Raw genomic sequence first — 22850 nt, forward strand, 5'->3', positions numbered from 1 at the left:
ACCTTTTTATCTACTAGATGGGATACTGCCTGATTCACAAATCAAGCCAATTAGATCTTCAAATTTACTCAGTTGAGTTTTGTTTGTTAACAGATTGAAAATAAATGAGGTAAATATTAAACATAAGAAAATTACAAAATAAGTCTAAGGGAAGTAAAATGAAAGGAAATAAAGATGAGAGAAGAAAATCAATATATTAAAGTATAGTAGATTTAATGGTCCTAAGAGCTAATTCATTACTCAAAAAATAAAAATAAAAAAATGTAACAAGAGCCCTTGACAAATCTGTTCAGAATGTATGACAAAAAATATTAGAGAAGCCCTGACTGGTTTGGCTCAGTGGATAGAGCGTTGGCCTGCGGACTGAAGGATCCTAGGTTCAGTTCTGGTCAAGGGCATGTACCTTGGTTGTGGGCACATCCCCAGTGGGGGGGGTATGCAGGAGGCAGCTGATTGATGTTTCTCTCTCTTCGATGTTTCTAACTCTCTATCCCTCTCCCTTCCTCTCTGTAAAAAATCAATAAAATATTTTTAAAAAAGTAGAGAAGACAATAATGTATAGTGATGAGTGTTCTATATTAATGTAAAAAATCTCATAAAAATGGGATAAATACTTAGGAAAATATTAATTGCCAAAATTGAACCAAGAAGAAATGAAAAACATAATAGCAAGAAATAGTAGGGAAAAGTTACAAAGAATTATCTGCAAAACAGACATTGGGTCCTGAATGCACCTTTCAATTTTTATGGAAGAAATGAATCTTTCCTTTAGATCTTTCCAGAGTGTAGCAAAAAGATCATCAAGTATTGATGCTATCAAGTATTATTTATTTCTTTTAAGTAAAGGTGATTTAAAATTTAAAAATCTATTAATTAAATATACTATATAATGGCAGGAGCAGTAAGAAAATCAAAAGGCAATCTCAAGAGCTGTTTAAGAAGCATTCAATAAAATTAAAAAAAGAAGCATTCAATAAAATGTAACCTGATTTGTTTAAATATCAGAAAATAAGAAATAGAAGTCTTCTTATACTAAAAAATAACTTTAAAATTATAAATCTACAAATATGCTTATTAGAAAAATAAAGATTAATATTAAGATCATAAGCAAGATAAAATGCGATTCTCTTCTGGTATTACCATTACTCTAGAAGTTATATGTCCTGATAAAGACACAAAACGTAAGAGCTAATGTTGGAAATATGAATCAAAATTATATTTAAGCCCTGGCTGGATAGTTCATTGGTTAGAGCGTTGTCCTGATATGCCAAGGCTATGGGTTCATTCCTGTCAGGGCACATACAAGAATCAACTAGTGAATATATAAATAAGTGGAAGAGCAAGTCAATTTCTCTCTCTCTCTCCCCTCTCTCCTCTCTCCTTCTCCTCCTCCCTCTTTCAAATAAATAAATAATTTTAAAAAATTATACTTAAGATTATATAATTTTGATTTAAACCTAAAGATCAACTAAAATTCTCTCATAAATTTAAAAAGTTTAGTGCAAGGTCTGGCAGTGTGCTCAGTGGTTGAGTATCAACCTATGAACCAGAGTTCATGGTTCGATTCCCAGTCAGGTCATATGCCTGTTGTGGGCTCAATCCCCAGTGGGGGCATGCAGGAAACAGTTGATCAATGATTCTCTTACCACTGATGATTTTATCTCTCTCTCTCTCCCCTCCTCTTTGAAATCAATAAAAATATATTTTTCAAAGAAGTTCAGTGCAAGATGAAGACAAACATTAATAATCTTATGTAATAGTGATTATCTTAGTGAGTTGTAATGAGGGGAAATGACTCAGTTCATAACAGCAAAAAGAAAATGAGCATAAAATTCCTACAATAACTCTGACAAGAAATGTTCAGAATATATAAGAAGAAAATTTTGCTAAACTGAATTTTTAAACATTGAATAAATAAAAAAGTTATGCTGTAGGTGTTGATGGGATATGAAATATTATAAAGGCTTTATATTTTTTCTAAAATTAACTTACCAAGTGTTACTTATTAAAAATAGAATTTGGAGAAAACTGATAAAATGATTCTGAAATTCGTCTGGAAATATAAACCATAGGAAATATTATTTTTATTACTGAAGAATAAGCCATAAGGAGAAGTATGATCAGTAATATCTGATATGTAATTTTAATCACCAAATTGTAATAATTACAAAGAAGATGATACTAAATCAAGAGATAGCTGAAACTGTTGGCAGCATATGGCATGGGTGAAATTCCTGTGATGCTAGTGGAGTCGGGTTCTTGCAATATCTTGAGAAAAAATTTTCTAAGACTTGCATTTCTGATTTCTTTTAAAACAACAAAAAGGGAGGGTTTTTCATCACAACCAACTTTTCTTCAGCAATTGAAGACCTGGATAAGAACCTCAACACTAAAACTTGAAAATCATATGCTATTCATGAAACTGTCCTAAGACATTGTTTTGGAAACCCTCATACTCTAAGTAAGGATAGTAGTCTATTCTGAACCCTAAAATTCACTCACCTTAGGCACAAATGGCATTATATTCAGTGCTACAGCATATTGCTTTCTATTCAAGGTAGATTTCTGCCATAATTTTTTAGAGACAAAAAAACCACAATATTTCCTCTTTTTTTATTAATTACTATTTAATTTTGAATGTAATGGAAGTTTTCAAATCTGAAAATGTGCCTTTTGGAATCTTTCAAATAATAGTTGGGCACAGTAAGCAATTATTTTCCTCAGACTTGGTTACTTTTCTTTTTTTAACGTTAGTTTTTCTAATGCTCATATCTATCAATAATCCAAAGTTGATGAGACAAAACTGAAATGAATTTTATACCTCAGTTTATTTTAGACACATCTATGCTTTTTGCTTGGGAGCGAAGAAGTATGCAATTAAAAAGATGTAGCAGTCTTTCTCCAGGGGGGATGTGCTGAGGTGTCACGGGAAATAAACCCTGTGCAGTGAAGAGAGCTTTGGTATCGGGAAGCCACCATTGCTATGTGATTTAGGCAACTTATACAATATAACCTTCTGTGCTCATTTTCTTCTTGTATATGGTGGGGCTACACATATCTACCACCAAAGGATTGCTGTAAAGATTTAATGAAATAATATCTTTGTGAAATGCATACAGCAAGGTCTGCATGTAACTGACACTTAATAAATGTTAATTTCGTTCCTTCCTCCTTTCAGTAACCTGATTTAAATGCTTCATTTGAGATTCATAGCTCTCCTACCTGAGTTAATTTTTAAAACACATTAATTTTCATGATACCTGAAGGAAATAATACCTAACAACTATATTCTACTTTGACTTTTCTGTCATTTTTTTTCATATTTATCTAGTAAGTACTCAAACGATCACCTTTATTTCACAGATAAGGAAACAGAGGCACAGGGAGGCTGAGCTGTATTTCAAAAGTCGTTTCAAGGAGATAGAACAAATGCGTTGGATAAAATGGGTGAGCTGAGATGGGGTCCCAAATCTGCAAGAGCTCAGTAGTTTGCTCTCATAACATTGTCGGCATGGACACTTTAATTTGTATTTCCACTTCTTGGGAATTGTGGATTAAAATGAAGTCAGTTTGCTGTTTTGGGGGATACTGTGCCTTTCAAAACTGTAGAGAATTCACAGTGCATTGTTTACCTGATCTGCACGGAGAACTGCATGGGTGATATTTGGGATAAGAAGCTTTCTTATACTGTGAGTTTCTCTTCTTGAAGAGCACTGGGAGGTAAAAACCCATCAAGATAGTGTGTTCTCATGATGATTTCAATGAATTATCATGGAAATGAGTTTTAGAAGAGAGGTAATGCTTTGTGATAATAGCCCGATAATGTCATTAGGCATGAACTGTAATTGTAATAGCATTAGTCAAATGAATATATCTGATATTAATTTCAGTGTCAACTATTTCTATAAGGCTCTTCTTGTTAATTAAATATCGGACTTGGCATTATTAATTGAGTACTTACACATAGTAGGAACCCAGTATGTATTTGTGGGCTGAATTAATAAGTCAATCTCTAAGTGGAGCTACTTAAAATAGTAAAATGTTTAATTTAAATCATTTTATGGAAGTAGCAGGAACTGACTTTGCCCAATATCTGCTTATTTGTAAAGTCTGTTCTCTTATTTGCAACTCCAGTTAGCTAATGGTGTAGACTTAATTAATTTCAGAATTTGAGAAGAAAGCTTTTCTCAATCTTTTTTGCACATTTGGAAAGAAACAGCCTATAAGACTTACCCCAAATTACTTTAATTCAAGACTAGAGTTAGTGCCTTTCTTCCTGTATCTTGTAGTCTTTACATCATTTAAAGATCTACTGGGTAGCTTCATACCTGCCTTGAGCACCTGAATGTCAGTGGACAAAATAATGTTTCAGGTACTTTGGTTATCATTCTTTATCATCACCAGTATTAACTGGGCCTTCAACACTGCCAATGATACCATTGTAATTAATTTAGTTATTAATAGCAGGAAAGGAGCAAAGGGAAAGCCAGATATTATAGGCGTGTCATTTAGGCAACTTCACCAGGAAACTACAACTTTACACTCCCCAGGGGTCCAACAAAGGGGAGCTGGATGCATGCCCAGTGCAGTTGAGGGGACTAGCAAAGGTGCTTATTGTCAGTTACACTTGAGAACAGAAGGTTGGCCAGAATGGGTGTGGCCACTGCAAGTGCATGAAAATTTGGGATATTTAATCCCCCGAAGAAAGCAATTTGCCCTCTTGTTGCTCTTGTGCTTTTGGGACCATTGAACTCTTGCTGCTTGGGTGTGCACTCATTTTCTGTGGGCCATGTGGACCACCCTACACACACACACACACACACACACGCACGCACGCACGCACACACACACACACACTGTACTGCAACTAGCCTGATGCTGTACTTGACCTGGCTCTAATATGGAAAGGAAACTCCTGATGCTGGTTTTGCTTCTAGCTGTACTGAAACCCTAGCTACACTTCTATGACTGGATTAAGAGAAACGAACACTGGAAACCCAGGCATGGAATTCCATACAAATAAAAATCACTCATCTTCTCATGCAAGTCTCAGAAAATTTGTTAAGGAAAAGGATCCCTGCCCCTTCATCCATTATCACCAGCATTGTAACATTTGTCTTCTAAATCAGCTTTGCTCACTCTTGCAATGAGTTCATGTTCCCTTGTTCTTCATATTTATTCTCATCTTAATCCCCTTGTGTTCTCATGATTGACGTGCTGCTTTATAAAGAAAATTGGGAGCCTTGAAAGGAAGGCTCCAGCATCTTTCCAAAACCACAGCTACACCCAATTGCACCAGCACCATCCTCTCCTTTCTCTCTGTTTCAGAGCAGGGAAGAAGTATCCATTCTTTGATAAGTCAATCGCCCTCCTTTCACTTGCATTTTTAACTTCTCCAGATATTTTTATCTGCTAAATATGCTCAAGATTTCTGAAATAAGAAAGTATTTGAATCCACATCCAAGTTTCCCAGATAAAATATAGGGCTCATAGTTAAATTTGAATTTTAGAACAACAATAAATTATTTTATAGAATAAGCATGCCCTGAATATTGTACAAATAATTTTTTTGTTTATAGTACACCTACAATATTTCATAAGACATAATTTATACTAAAAATTATTCACTGTACACCTGAAATTCAATGTAACTGTGTCTCTTATATTTTTATTTGCTAAATCTGGCAAATCCTTTTACATCTTCATCCAACCACCGTTTTATTTAAATCTTCAGTGCCAACTTCTTCAAAAAAGGTGTTTAATGCAATACCTTTATTTTTTCCCCTTACTAGATATTTCTTCACCCTACTCCAACCAGGTTCTCATTCCCCTGTCACCACTGAAGTGACTCTTTTTAAAAAATATATATTTTATTGATTTTTTACAGAGAGGAAAGGAGAGAGATAGTTAGAAACATCTATGAGAGAGAAACATCGATCAGCTGCCTCTTGCACACCCCCTACTGGGGATGTGCCCGCAACCAGGGTACATGCTCTTGACTGGAATCAAACCTGGGACCTTTCAGTCCAAAGGCTGACACTCTATCCACTGAGCCAAACCAGTTTCGGCTGAAGTGACTCTTACTGAAGTCATTAGTGATCATAATTTTGTTAAATCTATGAACATTTTTCAGTCTTTATTCTACTTGATCTCACAGTAGCATTTAATACAATTTACTAATTTCTACTTGAAATAATCCTCTCATCTTCAGTGAAATATACATAAGCATACACACATATGTATGTATATAAATATATACACACACATGTGTGTATAGATTTGAAATTTTTTCTCCCACATCTTTGACTGCTAATTTTCTTTCTTTGGCAGGCCATTTCTCCTCCATCTAACCTCTAATATTGAGGATATTCAGGTCTAGGTCCAGAGCTCCTTTTTCTTCTTATTCTTAATACTCACACTAGGTAATTTCATTCACTTCCCTGGGTTCAAATGCTATTTTTGTGCTAAAGATTCTCATATTTATATATCTGACCCAGATCTTTTTTTCTGAGCTTCAGATATTTCTATATGGATGTCAAACAAGTATGTCAAACTTAATGTGTTAAAAAAATGAATGGGTGACAAGTTTTTAAATCTATTCGTCTTCTAGTATTCTCCATTTAGAAAATGGAAGCTCTGCCCACCCAGTTTCTCTTGGCAGCATTTGGGATGCCTTCTTCATACCTCTCCTTTTTGTACCATACTACCCCCTGACTCTATGAAAACTATCACTAAGGACTATTGATTCTACTTTAAAAATCAAGCTTATATCCATTTCTCTCCATCTGTTCACTTCCTCATTAATCCATCACTCTAGATTTGCCTGGGTGACTTCAGTTGCACCCTTCTTACTACTTCATAAACCATTCTTTTTCTCTTCCAAATTATATTGTATCCACAGTGATCTTAAAGCCAAATAGGTCATGCCACTCACCTGATGTCTTTATGAATTCTTATTACCTTCAAATTAAGTAAATCCCTGCAAGCCAAGGATCCTGCATGATTTTGTTTCTAACTTTATGTGATTCTCTCCTCAGATTCTCTGAATATTTACTGAAAATATTTACTGAATATTTGTAGGTTACTGATTTTCTTTGAGTTCCTCTGATGTACCTCTTGATTCTCTACTTCCAAGACTTGGTATAAGTGCTCCCTTCTGGAAATAATTCACTCCTATGCTTACCAAGCCAAATACAACCCATCCTTCTAGTGTTGATTTTAATCACATTTCCAGGTACTCTTAGTGTGGATATGATTATAACTATCTAGATTTCTAAGTTTGCCATGCAAAGGGACCTCCACTAATGACATGGGTACATGAGACCAAGAAGAATCTCAGAGCATTGCTTTATTTTAGCTCATCCTCATCTAGACTTGGAATTGAAGTTGAATAGGATGACTGAGCTCTGCATTTATGAAATACACCCTTTTTTGAATAATTATTAAAGTGCCATACCAGAATATCATATCCATGACAATCCTATCAATAGTTCACTCTAAAAATGTTGAAATCTCATTCAAATTACAATAGCAACAACAACAAAAATCATTTTTTTTTGCACTTTGATTTATCTGGTGCTTTATATTTAGTTCCTCTTCTCATAGAATTCTTGGAAGATATTAGTGACACCATGTTAGAGGAGAAACTGAGTCCCAGAAAGTTAAATAATGTGCTCAAGATATCACAACTCTTTTTTAAAGTTTAAATTCAGGTTTATCTGACTCATAGTTGTGCCCTTTCTACCACTTGTGGGCCAATAGCCATGAACAGTTGCTTTCCATAGTCTGGAGGGTGATCTGGGCTCTGCCCTGATGCTATTATGAACCTAAGGCCTCTGAGCAGCTCCAAGGGTTTCTGTAGAGATGAAGGTTGAGGGTGTAGAATAAATTGTTTCTGAAATGCATAACACCACTGTACAAGGAGGGCTCTGCATCTAATTTTGACTGAGGACCATAAGCGGGGTCTGCCCATGGGAACTGTTGGGGTCCTGCCTACTTAGCCACAGGAACTCGGGCATAAAGCCAGTGGACAGGCAGTAGAGTTTGGTTGACTAAAGATAGATTATGGGGAAGCAGGCCACTTCTTTTCCCCTCTGGCTTTAAAAATCTGTCATCTCAAAACCCATGTGAAGTTGGACCTGAGGCTTTCATCTGAATTTGAAGAAACACATCTCTGGAAAAATAAGCATGGGCCTGTGAACATCTTTCCAGATGCATAATAAATATTTTCTTCTTTCAAGTTTACTGCAACTGCAAACTCCTCTTTCAAGAGTGACTAGGTGATTTATGCTGACATGGCTGTCAGGGGCCTCAATAATCATAGATATTTAAATGAGAATTTTAAAATCATATTTTTTAAATTTAAAATGATCTTGATGGGAATTAAACAGTTAAAATTCTTTGTTTCTTTCCTGAATTCTGAGGAAGAAGGACTAGCAGGGACAAAAAGATGTATACCTTGACCTCTTGATTCTGTCCAATTATCCCCTTTCTCTTTAGACATTTTGCTTTGGATCTTTCAATCACCTGCACGTCCATAACAAAGATGTCATTTTCCACTGAATGCTATTTTGTTATTTTTTGTCAAAAGGTAAGCTCGAACTCATGTGTGAGAAAATTGATCTGGTTGCTAATGGGATGTAGTTGAAATAAGCAGTTTGACTGACTTCTTCACTCCTTTATATTAGCATTGCTACTTTTAGATAAACTATTCCTGAAATGATTAGTGTAGGAGGATGGGTTTAGTCTTGTATCTTCTTTAAAGCACTCAGAGTTAGAGATCCCAGAAGGATCAGTTTTCTCACTTGTACTGAAAATGTCACTCTAACAGCTATCTGTCTGCAAAGTCAAGTTTTGAGAAATCTTTTGAATTTACCGCATTCACACCATTCTCCATCATGGTGCTAAAAATGACTAATGTAGCTTGGAGACTAGGAGACTGTGATAGCTGATTATCTTTTCCAATCATGCACTAACACTCACATACTCTCATATGCACACATGCTCAGCTGACATGAATCTGTAAAGGTTTAAAATATCCTATGTGCTAAATGGAATGTGGAGGCATGTGGGATGCCTAAACATATTGTAATAGTGTTGGTTTTATTATGCTCAGCTCCGTCAAAAAATTGGTCTGGTTGTTTGACTAAACTGATATTGTTTGTAAGCAAATGGGCCACTATAATTTTATATTTAAAGTAATCTCTGACATTGAAATTTTCAAATGCTTATTTAATTTTATCTTCTTATCATCTCTGAGAAAAGTGAAGTACAGCATTTCCTCTTTTAAATAAGAGGAAATAAGAGAGATGATGACTTACTCAAAGTCAGGCATAAGGTCAAAGGACCCCTCTCCTTTAAGGGATCTAATTAGTCACTATAAGGCAGTAAAAGGTCACTAGATCCAAATCATGTAAATGAACTTCATTTTTTTTTCTTGGTAAATGCTAAAGGGACTGTCATAAACAAAACCATATATACTATTCTGAGAAAAACATATGACAATGTGTCTTGTGATGTCATTCAGGGAATGATGGAAAAGTGTATAGGCTAAATATAGTAATTAAATGAAGTGGGAGCTGCTTAAGTCCCAAAGGGAAGGGTTAGTTGATTGTCATTAACTTGCAGTGAGGTCTTTAGGAATTTCCCATAGGCTCAATTTTTGGTTCTGTCCAATTCAACAATTTATCAATTACCTGGAAGAGCCTAGTTACTTGTTTCTAAATTGGCACATGATGCAAAGCTAATAAAGAAGTGAATGTTAGTAATTCAATGGGTGACAGAATTAAATTTTTAAAATGTGTTATTTAGGATGATGAACTGACATTTATTAAGGATAAATATAAATTCATGTGTTTAATTAGAAAAAAATTGTCATGAGTGAAACTGAATGGGGAGAAGCTGCTAAAAATAGAAAATAGTTTAGGTTTTAATTGACCATAAGCATGATGCACTACTGAAAAAGTCAATGCAATCCTTGTTGGAATTCAGAGAGAGAGAAAGGGGGTGAGGGGGAGGGCAGAGAGAGAGAGAGAGAGAGAGAGAGAGGAAGAAAAGATTAATCAACATGACATATCTATCATCTTGAGTATTGTGTTTGATTCTGGAAACCATATTTTAAGAAAGATACTGACAGATAGTTGCTTGTTTAATTGATGGAGGGGGTTTTATAGTGAAAAATCAGATAATAATGCAATGTGAGAAAACTGGGTAGTTTATAAAATAGAAAAGGATCATAACAGCTCTTTATTGAGCATTTACCATATGCATTAATTACTTAATCCTCAGAAAAACATGAGTAATTATTTATTGTCATTGAAACTGAGAAGGACACATAGCTAGACTATCTGGATTCAACTCCAGAAGCTACTTTCTTAACCCTGTTCCACATTATTTCTTTGTTTATATTAATTTTTAAATTAAATTATTATCTGTGTACCTATACCATTGCCCCCCTTCCCATACATGCCACATTATTTCTTTGAATGTTTATCAAATGCTTGAATAGTTGCTATGTGGACAGAAAAATAGACTTTTTTCTATGGAACATAATTCTCAACAGATAGGCAGACTCAGTTTGGCTGCTTTTCTGATCAAAGTTTCTATGGGGAAAATTTTTCAAGATTACTGGTTAATTAATGCATAATTTCTTTGGTTGCATAATCATGATTTCTGGTGAATTACAAGGAATAAAGGATCATCCAGATACCTCGATTTACACAGGATGTATCTTTTCTGAAGATTATCTATGTGAGCTATGATGCATTATTAAATTTGGCCTCATTGAAAGACCTAATAAGAATATAATGACTGGTTTGTTTTAAAATACACCAAAGAAAGACAGCAGGCGAGGTCTCATGAGAAATTATATTCTGTAATTACCTCTTCCTATCAAAAGAAATACAATTCTCAGAAATTAATGAATGCAGCAAGAGTACTTTCCTATTTTAATTGCAAAAGTGGAGCAATTAAGGAAACTACACTGGCAAAACCCCTCTTCTTAAGGTTTTTGTCTTCCAATTTTCTAGTAATCAAATCAATGTAGATATAAACATACCATAGACCTATTTTTACCTGCTGAGATGAGGTATACCAACTCTACCAGCAGTGCCCCCATGAAACAACCAAATCCATTGAACAGGGTCAAAAAATTCATCCAGGTTCTTCTGATGGTACTTGGAACAAATCTGTATGATATTATGGAGACTAAGAGAAAAGAGACCAGAGTTAGAACAGTCTCTCTAACATACTTTCACAGATACCGTTCAAATTAATGTTGATTATATGTCAAAGAAATGTTACTGATGGAATTAAAAATTACTACAGTAAGATACATTTTGGTCTTAAAATTTATAGAGGTTTACAAGGAATAAAATATGGCTAAATATGTCTTTGTACAGCTACAAGAAAATTTTGACCAGTTAGTGGTTGGGGTGCCAATATACTATGCATCCATAAAAAAGCATGAAAATTTGCTTGTGTTACAATCTGCATGGCCTTGAGGTTATTATGCTAAGTGAAATAAGTGGGATGGAGAAAGACTAATATCCTTTGATTCCAATTAAATGTGGAAGCTAAACAAAAGAAAACAAAACAAAACTCGTAGATACAGAAAATAGAATGGTGGTTGCCAGAGGAGCAGTAGGTAAAATTGGTGAAGGGTCTGAAGAGGTATAAACTTTCAGTTATATAGTAAGTAGCTGATGTGGACGTAGTGTACAGCATGATTATAGTCAGTAATTTTATAGTGCACGTCTGAAAGTTGCTAAGACAATAAATCTTATAAGTTCTTATCATACACATATACAAATAAACCCATCAAAATTCATAATTTTTCATGGTGACCTACGGTAACTAGACTTACTGTGTTGATCATTTTGCAGTGCATTCAAATATCTATTCCTTAGGCCATACACCTGAAACTAATACAATGTTATATATCAATTATACCTCAATAAAAAATGAAAAAGTTAATTAAAATAATTTTTATATTATAAATAGATTAAAAAAAGTATGTATACTTTTGAACATACCATATTAACATAACTACTAAAATATGTATGAAAATATAAGGCATATATGCTGAAATATTTATGATATATATATATATATATATATATATATATATATTATATCTGGGTTGTAATTCAACATTATACAACAAGAAGGAACTTAGTATGCAAGTGAGGGTGGAGATAAAACAAGTTTGGCTGTGCATTAAAAATTGTTGAAGCTGGCACATGGTACAGAGGAATTTATTACACTAATCTCTCTTTGTATATACATGGCAAAAAATTATAAGAAAATAGATTGAATAACAGTAACAGTTTTAACTTTGAATGGTTGAATTACTAGATTTTTACTTTGTCTTCTCCTTGCTTTTTTGTACTTGGCAAATTTTATTACAATGAGAGGTCATAAGTAAACATTAAAGCTCATTTAAAAAAAGAAAGGTGCCCTAGCTTGTTTGGTTCAGTGGATAGAGCATTGGCCTGCAAACTGAAGGGTCCCAGGTTTGATTCTGGTCAAGGGCACATACCTACTTTGCAGGCTCAATCCCCAGTAGGCAGTGTGCAGGAGGCAGCCAATCAATGATTCTCTCTCATCACCGATATTTCTCTGTCTCCTTCCTCTCTGAAATCAATATAAAAATATATTAAAACAAAAAGAAAAGTGGTGATAAATCAACATATTGTGAACATTAAAATTTTAGTTTCCTTCTCTATAAAATGAAAAAAATTTTTTCTTCTCTGGAAAATTTCACTCCTGGTTTAGCAGCTGCTCTTTACCCCAGTAAATGTACTTGTCCAGCTCTTTACTTTTTTCATTATTTAAAAAAATATATTTTTATTGATTTCAGAGAGGAAAGGAGATGGAGAGAGAGAGAGAAAAGCATCAATGATGAGAGACAATCATTGATTGGCAGTCTCCTGCATACCCTACACTGGGAATTGAGCTCACAACCCGGGCATACGTCTTGACCAGGAATTGAACCGTGATCTCCTGGTTCATAGGTTGGCACTCAACCAATGAGCCATACCAGCTGGACTGTCCAGCTCTTTTAAACCAACTTACTAATCCTAAGTAATAAAAGGGTTACATGCAAATTGACCCTAATGGGTGAATGACCAGGCATGACCAGTCGCTGTGACACACACTGACCACCAGGGGGCAAATGCTCAGTGCAGGAGCTGCCCCGTCATGGTCAGTGCACTCTCACAGGGGGAGTGCTGTTCAGCCACAAGCCGGGCTGATGGCTGTGAGTGCAGTGGCAGTGGCAGGAGGATTTCCGACTGACAGCTTAGGCCCACTTCCCCCAGGGAGCAGGCCTAAGCCATCAGTCAGACATCCCCTGAGGGTACCTGGGCTGCCAGAGTAATGTATGACTTCCAGCTTATGCCTGTTCCCTTGGCAGCAGGCCTAAGCTGGCAATTGGACATCCTTGAGGGGTCCTGGATTGTGAGAGGGCACAGGCTGAGCTGAGGGACCTCTCGAGTGTACGAATTTTTGTGCACCGGGCCTCTAGTACATAATATAAATGTCAAATGTTTCTTCCTGCATTCAGTTAGCATTTCTATTTTGTTTTCTGCATGTCCTCAACATGTTTTTATTTATCATCTAACAAATATTAAAAGGCATCCCTATCTGTACCCTAGGAAATGTGCTGAGTACTGTAGCTGATGGTGGGAAAAGGCATGGGTATTTCCTCCCTGAGTTTTAAACTCTGAGAGGGCAGAGAACAGAGATATGCCCAGTACTAAGGGCAGTGCTAAATAGGCATTTAATACCATACATACTTATTGGAGATAAAGATAATGATGGTGATAAATAGAATACTGTGGAGAAGGATGTCAATATTGGTGGCAATGGACTGTGGGTATCCCAGCTTTCTTGTGCAGTGCAAATCACCAGGAGGAGCCTCAGGACATGCTGCAAGTTTTTCTTTCTTTTTTCAGGAAGATCCAAAGAACAGTGTGAGAGAAATGTTGAAGAGGCATTGGGAAGAAAGGACTCACAGATATAAAAAGATTTGGCTTATGAACTTTTCTCTCTATAAATATGAAGAGACAAACAGTGGGCAGAAAGACTAAGTTGGGTGATTTCTTTCACCGAGAAAAAGCAGAACGTGCAAGCCCATTATTACTCTGCTAGTTAATTATTAATCCTATGCTTTTCTCTTGCTAGAACTTCTGGTGCGGTATATAATTCATGAACACACTTTGCCAGCCTCTGCCTGCTGGTTAATCTCTCTTTGGTGTCATTTTAGGGGTTTTGAAAGCCTCCAGTTTGCTTTTATGGGACTTAGCTTTTCAAGTCCTTCTGTATTCAGGCATCTTCTTCATGTTCTGTTCTTTTTCAGCTTTAGTAATCATCAACTTGAGTTTTTGGGCTCCATGGTAGTCCTTTTAGTACACTTTGCTTTGGGTATTATCAATAAGTCTGTCACTGCTCTCAAATTCTCATTTTCTGTGAAGACATAGTAAAAACTATTCAAAGTGTATGTAAAAGCTGGTCTTCTTGCCAATGAGGGCTGAAATGTGCCTCCAGGTGGAGGCTGGTTAGTGCTTGTAACATGTCCCATCACAGAGCATGCAGAATCTACAAATTATGGGCCATCACCACCTTCCTGAGGCACCCAGTACTGGGGACTCATAGCTAGAAATTACCTTTCCTCCAATTGTTTTTAAACAGTTAAAATGTGTTTATTGTGTTTGCTAAGAAGTTATTTTGACCATGTGGAGAACTGCCAATGTCCATAAAATTGAATTTTATCTAATTACCACTTTCAAGTCATTATTGCTTTCTCATATCTAAAAAGCTTCAGATTTGAATATCATATTATCCGATTATATGACCTAAGAGAACTTACGTGCTGTCATCTGCCAATTTTTAGGCCATTTCCCCCTATTATTCAGTTATCAGCTCCTTTCTCATCATCACACCCTCCAGTTCTACTCCTGCCTTAACTCTTGGCAGTTTTGACGTACATATAGATTATCCTTCCAACCTTCCATTTTGCCAAATCTTGTTTTTTTGTTTTGTTTTTTTTCCCCTTGTACTCCTTCCTTTTCAACATTATTGTCCTCCACTCTACTTTAGCCATTCACTGACTCTTGTACCCTACACCAGGGTTGATGAACTATGGTCAGGTAAGGTCCAATTTGACACTTATCCTATATAATAAAAGGATAATATGCAAATCGACTGAATGGTGGAATGAACAGTCATTATGATGTGCACTGACCACTAGAGGGCAGATGCTTAACACAGGAGCTGCCCCCTAGTGGTCAGTGTATTCCCACAAGGGGAACGCCACTCAGCCAGAAGCTGGACTCACTGATGGCAAGTGCATCAGCGGTGGCAGGAGCCTCTCCTGCTTCTGCTGCAGGGAGGCAGTAAGGAGTGAGGGGTCCTGGATTGTGAGAGCCCCAGACTGTGAGAGGGATGTCTGACTGCCAGTTTAGGCCTGTTCCAATCCCCGGGCCTAAGCCAGCAGGTGGATATTTCCCAAAGGATCCCAGACTTCGAGAGGGTGCAGGCCGTGTTGTGGGACACTCCCACCCTCAAGTGCACGAGTTTTATGCACCGGGCCTCTAGTTTATAAATAAAGTTTTATTGGAACACAGCCACATCCATTCTTATGACTGCTTGTATAAGACCAAGTTGAGTAGTTGTATCAGACTTGTGTGCAAAATCTATTTGCTCTCTGACACTTTACACTAAAAAGTTTATCAACCCATGTCTTAGACCAATAATTGTAACCACTCCATAATTTCAACATTGTGTTTGCTTCTTTGATTACCACCTTCCATCTTCTCAGTTTGATCTCTACTAATCAACCATACAAATATTTGTACACCTCCAAAAATTCTACTTCATTTCTCCTTTTGTTATTTTCACCTCATGTCTTCACTACTCTTTTTTACCCAAGTTAAGTTTCATGGTCAATTGTTTTAACCATATTCCTTCTCATAGTCTCCTTCCCTTGCCTACCTCGTGCTTTCTAGAACTTGATTGACAAAGCAATTCATTGTCTGCCATCTCTGCTCTTATATCCATGCAGCCTAATGTGGCTGAAGAAAAACCTGTAACCATGTTGTTTGAATCAGTTTAAATTCCTGCCCATAAAACTCAAATGGCCTCCTAAACTTCCCAACAAACATTCTATATCTCTCTAGTTTGTTCACTCTCCCATTGTCCTAGAGAATAATTTTATAATTCTGCACCCTACATCACTGATCAAATGGGATCTAGAATGACTTGTCTGAGAAAGACACAAATCTGCTCACACTACCAGGTTTCCTGGTGTTTGAGTTATGGTGGTTGTGGTAGAAAGAGCTATGAGCTGTGCTTCAGCCTTGAATCTGAGTCTGGCACTCTAAATTTATGTAAAAGATGATAAAATGATAATGATGATAACAATGATAATAATAACAGCACATATTATAGCTGATAATTATTAATTGCCATCTACAAATCAGACACATGCTCTTTTCTTTACATAAAATATTTCATTTAGTGCTTTCAACAACATTCCCCATTGTACAGATGATGAGAAAGACTTAGAAATACAGAATAATTTTGCCAAGGTCACACAACTACTCAGTGGCAAAATTGGGTTTTAATTCAGATCTGTCTTACTTTAAGACCATAGATATTAACCTTTACATTGTACTGCAAGAGTATTTCTTGATTTTACATTTCAAAACACCTTTCTACACTTTGGAATTTAACTCTCAAGGAATAGACTACATTCCCATTGATTGTTACACTGATGCTGTGATATAAAGAAGAATTATATTTATTTCCATCTTAAAAATCAGAAAGGTAAAACTTAAAGGTTAAATTAATTCTCAAGGTTACACTTGTAATAAATGACAAAACTAGAAGGCCAAATAAAGTATTTTAAGAAATATACATGCCAAAACCGGTTTGACTCAGTGGATAGATCGTCAATCTGCAGACTGAAAGGTCCCAGGTGTGATTCCGGTCAAGGGCATGTACATTGGTTGTGGGCACATCCTTGGTAGGGGATGTGCAGGAGGCAGCTGATCAATGTTTCTCTCTCATTGATGTTTCTAGCTCTCTATCCTTTTCCCTTCCTCTCTGTAAAAAAAATCAATAAAATATATTTTAAAAAAATACATATATATTTAATTCAGAGAAGAATGGAGAGGGAGAGAAAGATGGAAACATCAATGATGAGAGAGAATCATTTATTGGCTGCCTCCTTCATGCCTCCCACTGGGGACTGTGTCTGAAACATGGTGCCCTTACCCAGAATTGAACCTTGACCTTTTGCTCATAGGTCAACGCTCAACTGCTATACCACACCGGCCAGGCCAAACAAAGTCTTGTGGTCCTTACCTCGTTACCTCTATAGTGGATAAGTCATTTGAATTAGTTGGACTTTAGTGTCCTTACAGGGAAATCAGGGAGGGTGAGCTAAGTGTTTATATAACATAATCTACATTTGTGTTTTGAACTGGTGTTGCTGCATTATTGGGAAATTTCCTGACTGTGTTCACGCATCATTTTTATTCATTACCTTTCTTCCTATCTAGACTGCAAAATTTAGGCTGACTAGTTCCAACAGTTTTCTGTAAACAACATCAGGGAAGTTACAAACACTTGTGTGGTGGCTTCTTTATACTTTTTTTTTGTATTCCTCATAGTGTCCAATGATGTCAACATCTTAGAATCTCATAAAAGAATTTATTCATGCAAAATATATACAATGAGATAATTTAAAATTATATAGTAAAAGAAGCCTCACACAAAAAATATGACTATAATTATACAAACTTGATTTTATTTTGACTTTTTGCAATGAAATGCTTTGCAAAAACATTTCACACACACACACACACACACACACACACACACACACACTCACACACTAGAGGCCCAAAGCATGAAATTTATGCAAGAGTAGGCCTTCCTTCTTCCTGCTACTGGCACCAGCTTCCCTCTGGCACCCAGGATCCAGGCTTTCCTCGTAGCCCCGGCTTCATCTGGTAGATCATCTGGTCTAATTATCATATTATTCTTTTATTATTATAAATATCTTTATTAAACATTTATAGCTAAGAAATCTATACTAATAAAAGGGTAATGTGCTAATTAGACTAGATAGACCTCATGTCTTTTGGATGTCCTTCCAGACGTCCTTCTGGACAAAGCCACATTGGCAGTTAGGGGCATCAGGCAGGCAGGCAGAGGCGGATAGGAGTAATCAGGCAGGCAGGCAGAGGTGCAATCAGGCAAGCAGAGGCAGTTAGAGGCGATCAGGCAGGCAGGGGAACAGTTAGGAATATCAGTCAGGCAGGTAGAGTGGTTAGAGGTGATCAGGCAGTCAGGTGAGTGGTTAGGAGCCAGCAGTCCTGGATTGCGAGAAGGATGTCCTGTAGTCAGACATTCCCGAAGGGGTCCCGAATTGCAGAGGGTGCAGACCGGGCAGAGGGGACCCCCCCCCCCCATCATGCACAAATTTTGTGCACTGGGCCTCTAGTTTAAAAATAATTCTGAAGATAATAGAGTAATTGAAGTTTTAGATACAATGAAATGATTAGAATTGCCATTTAGGATGATTACTCTAAAGGTTGTGTATTGAGTAGATAGAATGTGAGAGAGATTTAAATGAGAAATATAGGAAGTTATAAAAATAAGCTTGGTGAATTATAATTGGGCTTGAGTTACAGAGTTCCTACTTCAAGGCAGTATAAGGAAGATAGAACATAAGACAATAGGTTACACTGATAAATGTACACATAGACACACACTACTGTATTTCAAGAAGTCACTGAAATATTTTAATGAATTTTAAAGTGACTAGTTAATAATAGCAATCTAGACAATCCAGAAAACCTGGATATTTAATAAGTTTATTTTGAACCTGTCTTATGAAATGCTAGTGATTACAATTTAGTTTAAAGACATTGAGTTATCTGGAAAATTGCCTAATTTTCATTTTATTTGCATAGGCTCTCAAACTGCAATATAAATGTCATTTTTGGAGGGAGTATACATGTGAATTTATCTCTGAGTGAGAGGGAGGGAGATGAGAAGAGGGAAGGTAGAAGAGTTTTCAACTGAATGCATTGGAGTTTTTTAAGTTTTAGCAAAGTTTTTTTCTACTTTCACATATCTGACCAAATGGTCACTGCTTTGAATGAGGTTAGTGAAGTCTTTCATTTCATTTACATTCAGATAAAATTAATAATTGTTCTGAATATGATAGATGAATGAAGAGAAATTAAACATTAAAAAAAGAGGGGGATAAATAGGCTTCTTCTGAAATATGGGAAATTTCCAGTCAGTGACTAGATTGCCAGCTACTCGAGTGATGTGTTCTGTGTAGAAACTCAGTGTATCCTAACATGACATGACAAACTTGTTACTCACAGGCTGGGTTGACCAGTGTTTCAGCCACTCCAAGTAAGACGTACTGAAGAACCAGGTGGAAACATGGCATGGAGGAAACAGTGAGAATTTTGCCTGAACGAAGCTGCTCCACTGGAGGGAAGTGTTTCCTGTGTATTTCAGAGAAACCAGCTACCATCACAGACAATGCAGCAGAGAGTTGTCCAGCCACTGAAGGAGAGGAATGCAAAAGAAAAAAATATTAAAGAAAGAACCAGTGTACTAGTAAGTTGCCATAGCATTTCTCACACATTAACTCTAGGGAATATTTCCTCAACATTTTTTTTTCCCTCCTGAAACATTCAGGTGATGGCTAACTGTGCTGTCTGTCCTTTGCTGAGCCTCCAGTAGGCTGTGGCTGCATTGCCTCCCTATTTCCTGACTTACTGGTCATATGTCCTCAGGAAAGTTATTTAACCTCATTATCACTTTTTTCAGCTCTAAGATAGGTTAATGATGATTACTTATAGGGAGGCTATGGGATTTATTTATTTATTTATTTATTTATTTATTTATTTATTTATTAAACTAGAGGCCTAGTGAACAAAATTTGTGCACAGGTAGGGTCCCTAGTCCTGGCCGGCAATCAGGGTTAATTGGGGCCTTCTGGCTGCCAGCTGAGGCTTTCCTTCATACAGTGCCACCCCCTGGTGCCCTGGTGGTCAGGGCATGTCATAGCAGGTGATCAAACTACTGGTCTCTCGGTCAAACTCCTGAGTGGACAATTTGCATATTAGGCTTTTATATATATATAGATTCTATTGTATTTATTGATTTTTGGAGAGAGAGAAAGGGGAAGAAGGGAGGGAGGGAGGGAGAGAGGGAGGGAGTAAGAGAGGAAGGGAGGGAGAGAGAGAGAGAAAGAGAGAGAGATTTGTTGTTCCACTTATTTATGCATCAATTGTTTGTTTCTTGTATGTACTCTGACTGGGGATCAAACTGGAAACCTTGGTGTATCGGGATAATGCTCTAACCAACTCAGCAATTGGACTATTTAAATAAGATAATGTACTTGTATTATTATAATAGTTCCTGGTAGCAATTAGTAGTAATTATTATATTATTAAAGCTAAAGCAATAGTTTTGAACTTTTATCCTCAGGTAAGAGATGCCACTTTTGATAGCTATTTTAGTTATATAGAAATAAAAAATGATTTGGGGTGGCATTTAAAATAAAATGATCTCATAACTTTTTAAGAGTTATTTTAAAAATCATTTTGAAATAATCTGTAAGCATTATCAGTCTTCAGTTGTCTAATATTTCTCTAATCTGCAGAGAAAGTAAAGTAGCTATTAGAGAATTAAAGACTTGAAACTTATAAAGAGGGAAAAGTATTAAAGGTGAATTAACTAGGTAAAGTGTATAAATGGAAACAGCTTTCTCTTTTACTTTTAAGGAATTGTCTAGGAAATCTTGATTGAAAATGAATAGAGATTTTGCTATAGCATTTTACAGTTTATGTCTATTGCAACCACTCCATTTCTCAATTTATCATTCATAGAACTGGACTTAATCCCATTGTTAAAGCACAGGCAAAATTTAGCTCAAGGAATTTCGTTGAGAGAAAATCACATCTTGCTAACTTGCACAAAATTTCAGATAAGACAAAGTTTTCAACTCAGAAAAATCAACCTAGTATTTGTTTTGTTTGATAGAGAAACTGATAGGTAATTTTTTAATTATATCTCAGCATTTAAATGTATCAATAATAGTCTGTTCTTTACTGAGTTCCTAAGAAATAGAAGGCATAAAAAGGGAAGGAAACATGAATAAGTTAGAAAATTTGAGGGATTATTTATTTATCATTATTTTAAATTGTTTAATAAAGGCCCATTCATAATGAAGTAGAGATTTTGGTTTTGTAAATAGCTCATATAGAAAACATGAATTTCAATATGATTTACCTTTAAGCCCAAATTCATCACATAATTGCATTTTCCTAGATTACTTGGCACATTACACACTCATCAGAAAGAGAGCTAATAGGCCAATTTGATTTAATATTTGCTCTGTTGTTGGTATATGAAAGGCATTACATTAGGTACAGTTGGGGGATATAAGATGAGCAATACCTATTTTCAGTCATTGCAGATTTTATGTTCTGTTAGGGAATATAAGAGGAAGAAGTCATTTCTAGATGGAGAAATGAGAGGAATAATTTTATGCTCTAAAGAAAGAAGAGTTTCAAATAGCAAGAGGTGAAGGCAGCACAAATCACACGAGCAAAAGTTGTGAATATCAAATTTTCAAAATGCCAAGAAACTCAAGTTGTTGGGAATCAGAGGAGAACACAAATTTGGGTAAGATCATAAGAGGCATTTAATAGACTTGTAAGGAATTTTGAAATTACTCTGACAATGATGGAATCATTGAAGATATTAGACACAAGTGAAAAGATTAAAATTGTCATTTGAAATTATTACTCTAAAGGCCATGTGCTGGTTGATGGACTAGGAAAGATACTGGAGGTTAAAAGATAGGATGTTAAAAATAATCTTGGAAAAATACAATGGGGGCTTGAATTACAATCAAGACATTTACTTCCAGAAAATATAGAGAGTACAGACACAAGATGCCACTGATAAAACCATAGCATCTGAATTAAAGAACATGGAAACAGCAGGTGTCAATGCTGACTATAATTCCAGGGGTTTGGAATGATGGAAGTGACAACAATACAAATAAAACTTACAGTAGACATGGAGGAAATGAATTTGGTTTAAAGTTGAATTAGAGCGACAAAAGGGTAATCTAGAGAGCAGTGCTCAGAAAACAATTGAAAATGTGAATCATAGGTCAGAAGATTGGTTGAGTCAAGAGAGAAAGATAAATGAATCATCTACATAAAGTTGGAATTTAGGGTCAGGTGAAATTGAAAAATGATTGAGGAAGGAAAGAAAAGAACACCTAAGCAATGCCTTAAAAATATTTGCATTTAGCCCGACTGGGTCAGTGGTTAGTGTTGACCTATAAACCAGGAGGTCACTGTTCAATACCCAGTCAGGACACATTCCTAGATGTGGGCTTGATCCCCACTGGGGGGCATGCAGGAGGCAGCCAATCAATAATTATCTCTCATCATTGATATTTTTTTCTCTCTCTTTCCCTTCCGTTCTGAAAGTAATATAAATATATTTAAAAAAATATTTGCATGTTGGGGCAAGCGAAAAAAAAGTAAAATTACAGATAGAGAATGTCTAAGGGAAGGTTTCTAAGAGGAGTATACATAAATGGATCTTTCCCCCACTTTTTCTCCTTCACTCTTATGCATCACCTCCTCCAGTACCTTAGGTACTCAAGGCAGAAATCTGGGAAATCTGGGGTCCCCTTTCTTTTGCCCTATCTTCAAATATATTATTAAATTCTCTAGATTTTATTTCCAACATTTATTGTAAATTAACTTGCTTCTCGCCATCATTCTAATCCA

General features: G+C 36.0%; 1 protein-coding gene across 1 annotated transcript in view; it reads right to left on the reverse strand.

The window, feature by feature from the left end:
- The window catches only part of SLC15A5 (solute carrier family 15 member 5), a 71091-nt gene that overhangs the window by 9481 nt on the left and 38760 nt on the right, over window positions 1-22850 (reverse strand). The window contains exons 6-7 of the mRNA XM_036458677.2: window positions 19405-19593; window positions 11074-11205 (exon numbers count right to left, since the gene is read on the reverse strand). Of these exons, the coding sequence (XP_036314570.1) occupies window positions 11074-11205; window positions 19405-19593 (321 nt within the window). The remainder of the gene's footprint in view (window positions 1-11073; window positions 11206-19404; window positions 19594-22850) is intronic.

This window comes from Pipistrellus kuhlii, unplaced genomic scaffold (assembly GCF_014108245.1).
Source record: "Pipistrellus kuhlii isolate mPipKuh1 unplaced genomic scaffold, mPipKuh1.p scaffold_m20_p_3, whole genome shotgun sequence".
Taxonomy (NCBI): Eukaryota; Metazoa; Chordata; class Mammalia; order Chiroptera; family Vespertilionidae; genus Pipistrellus; species Pipistrellus kuhlii.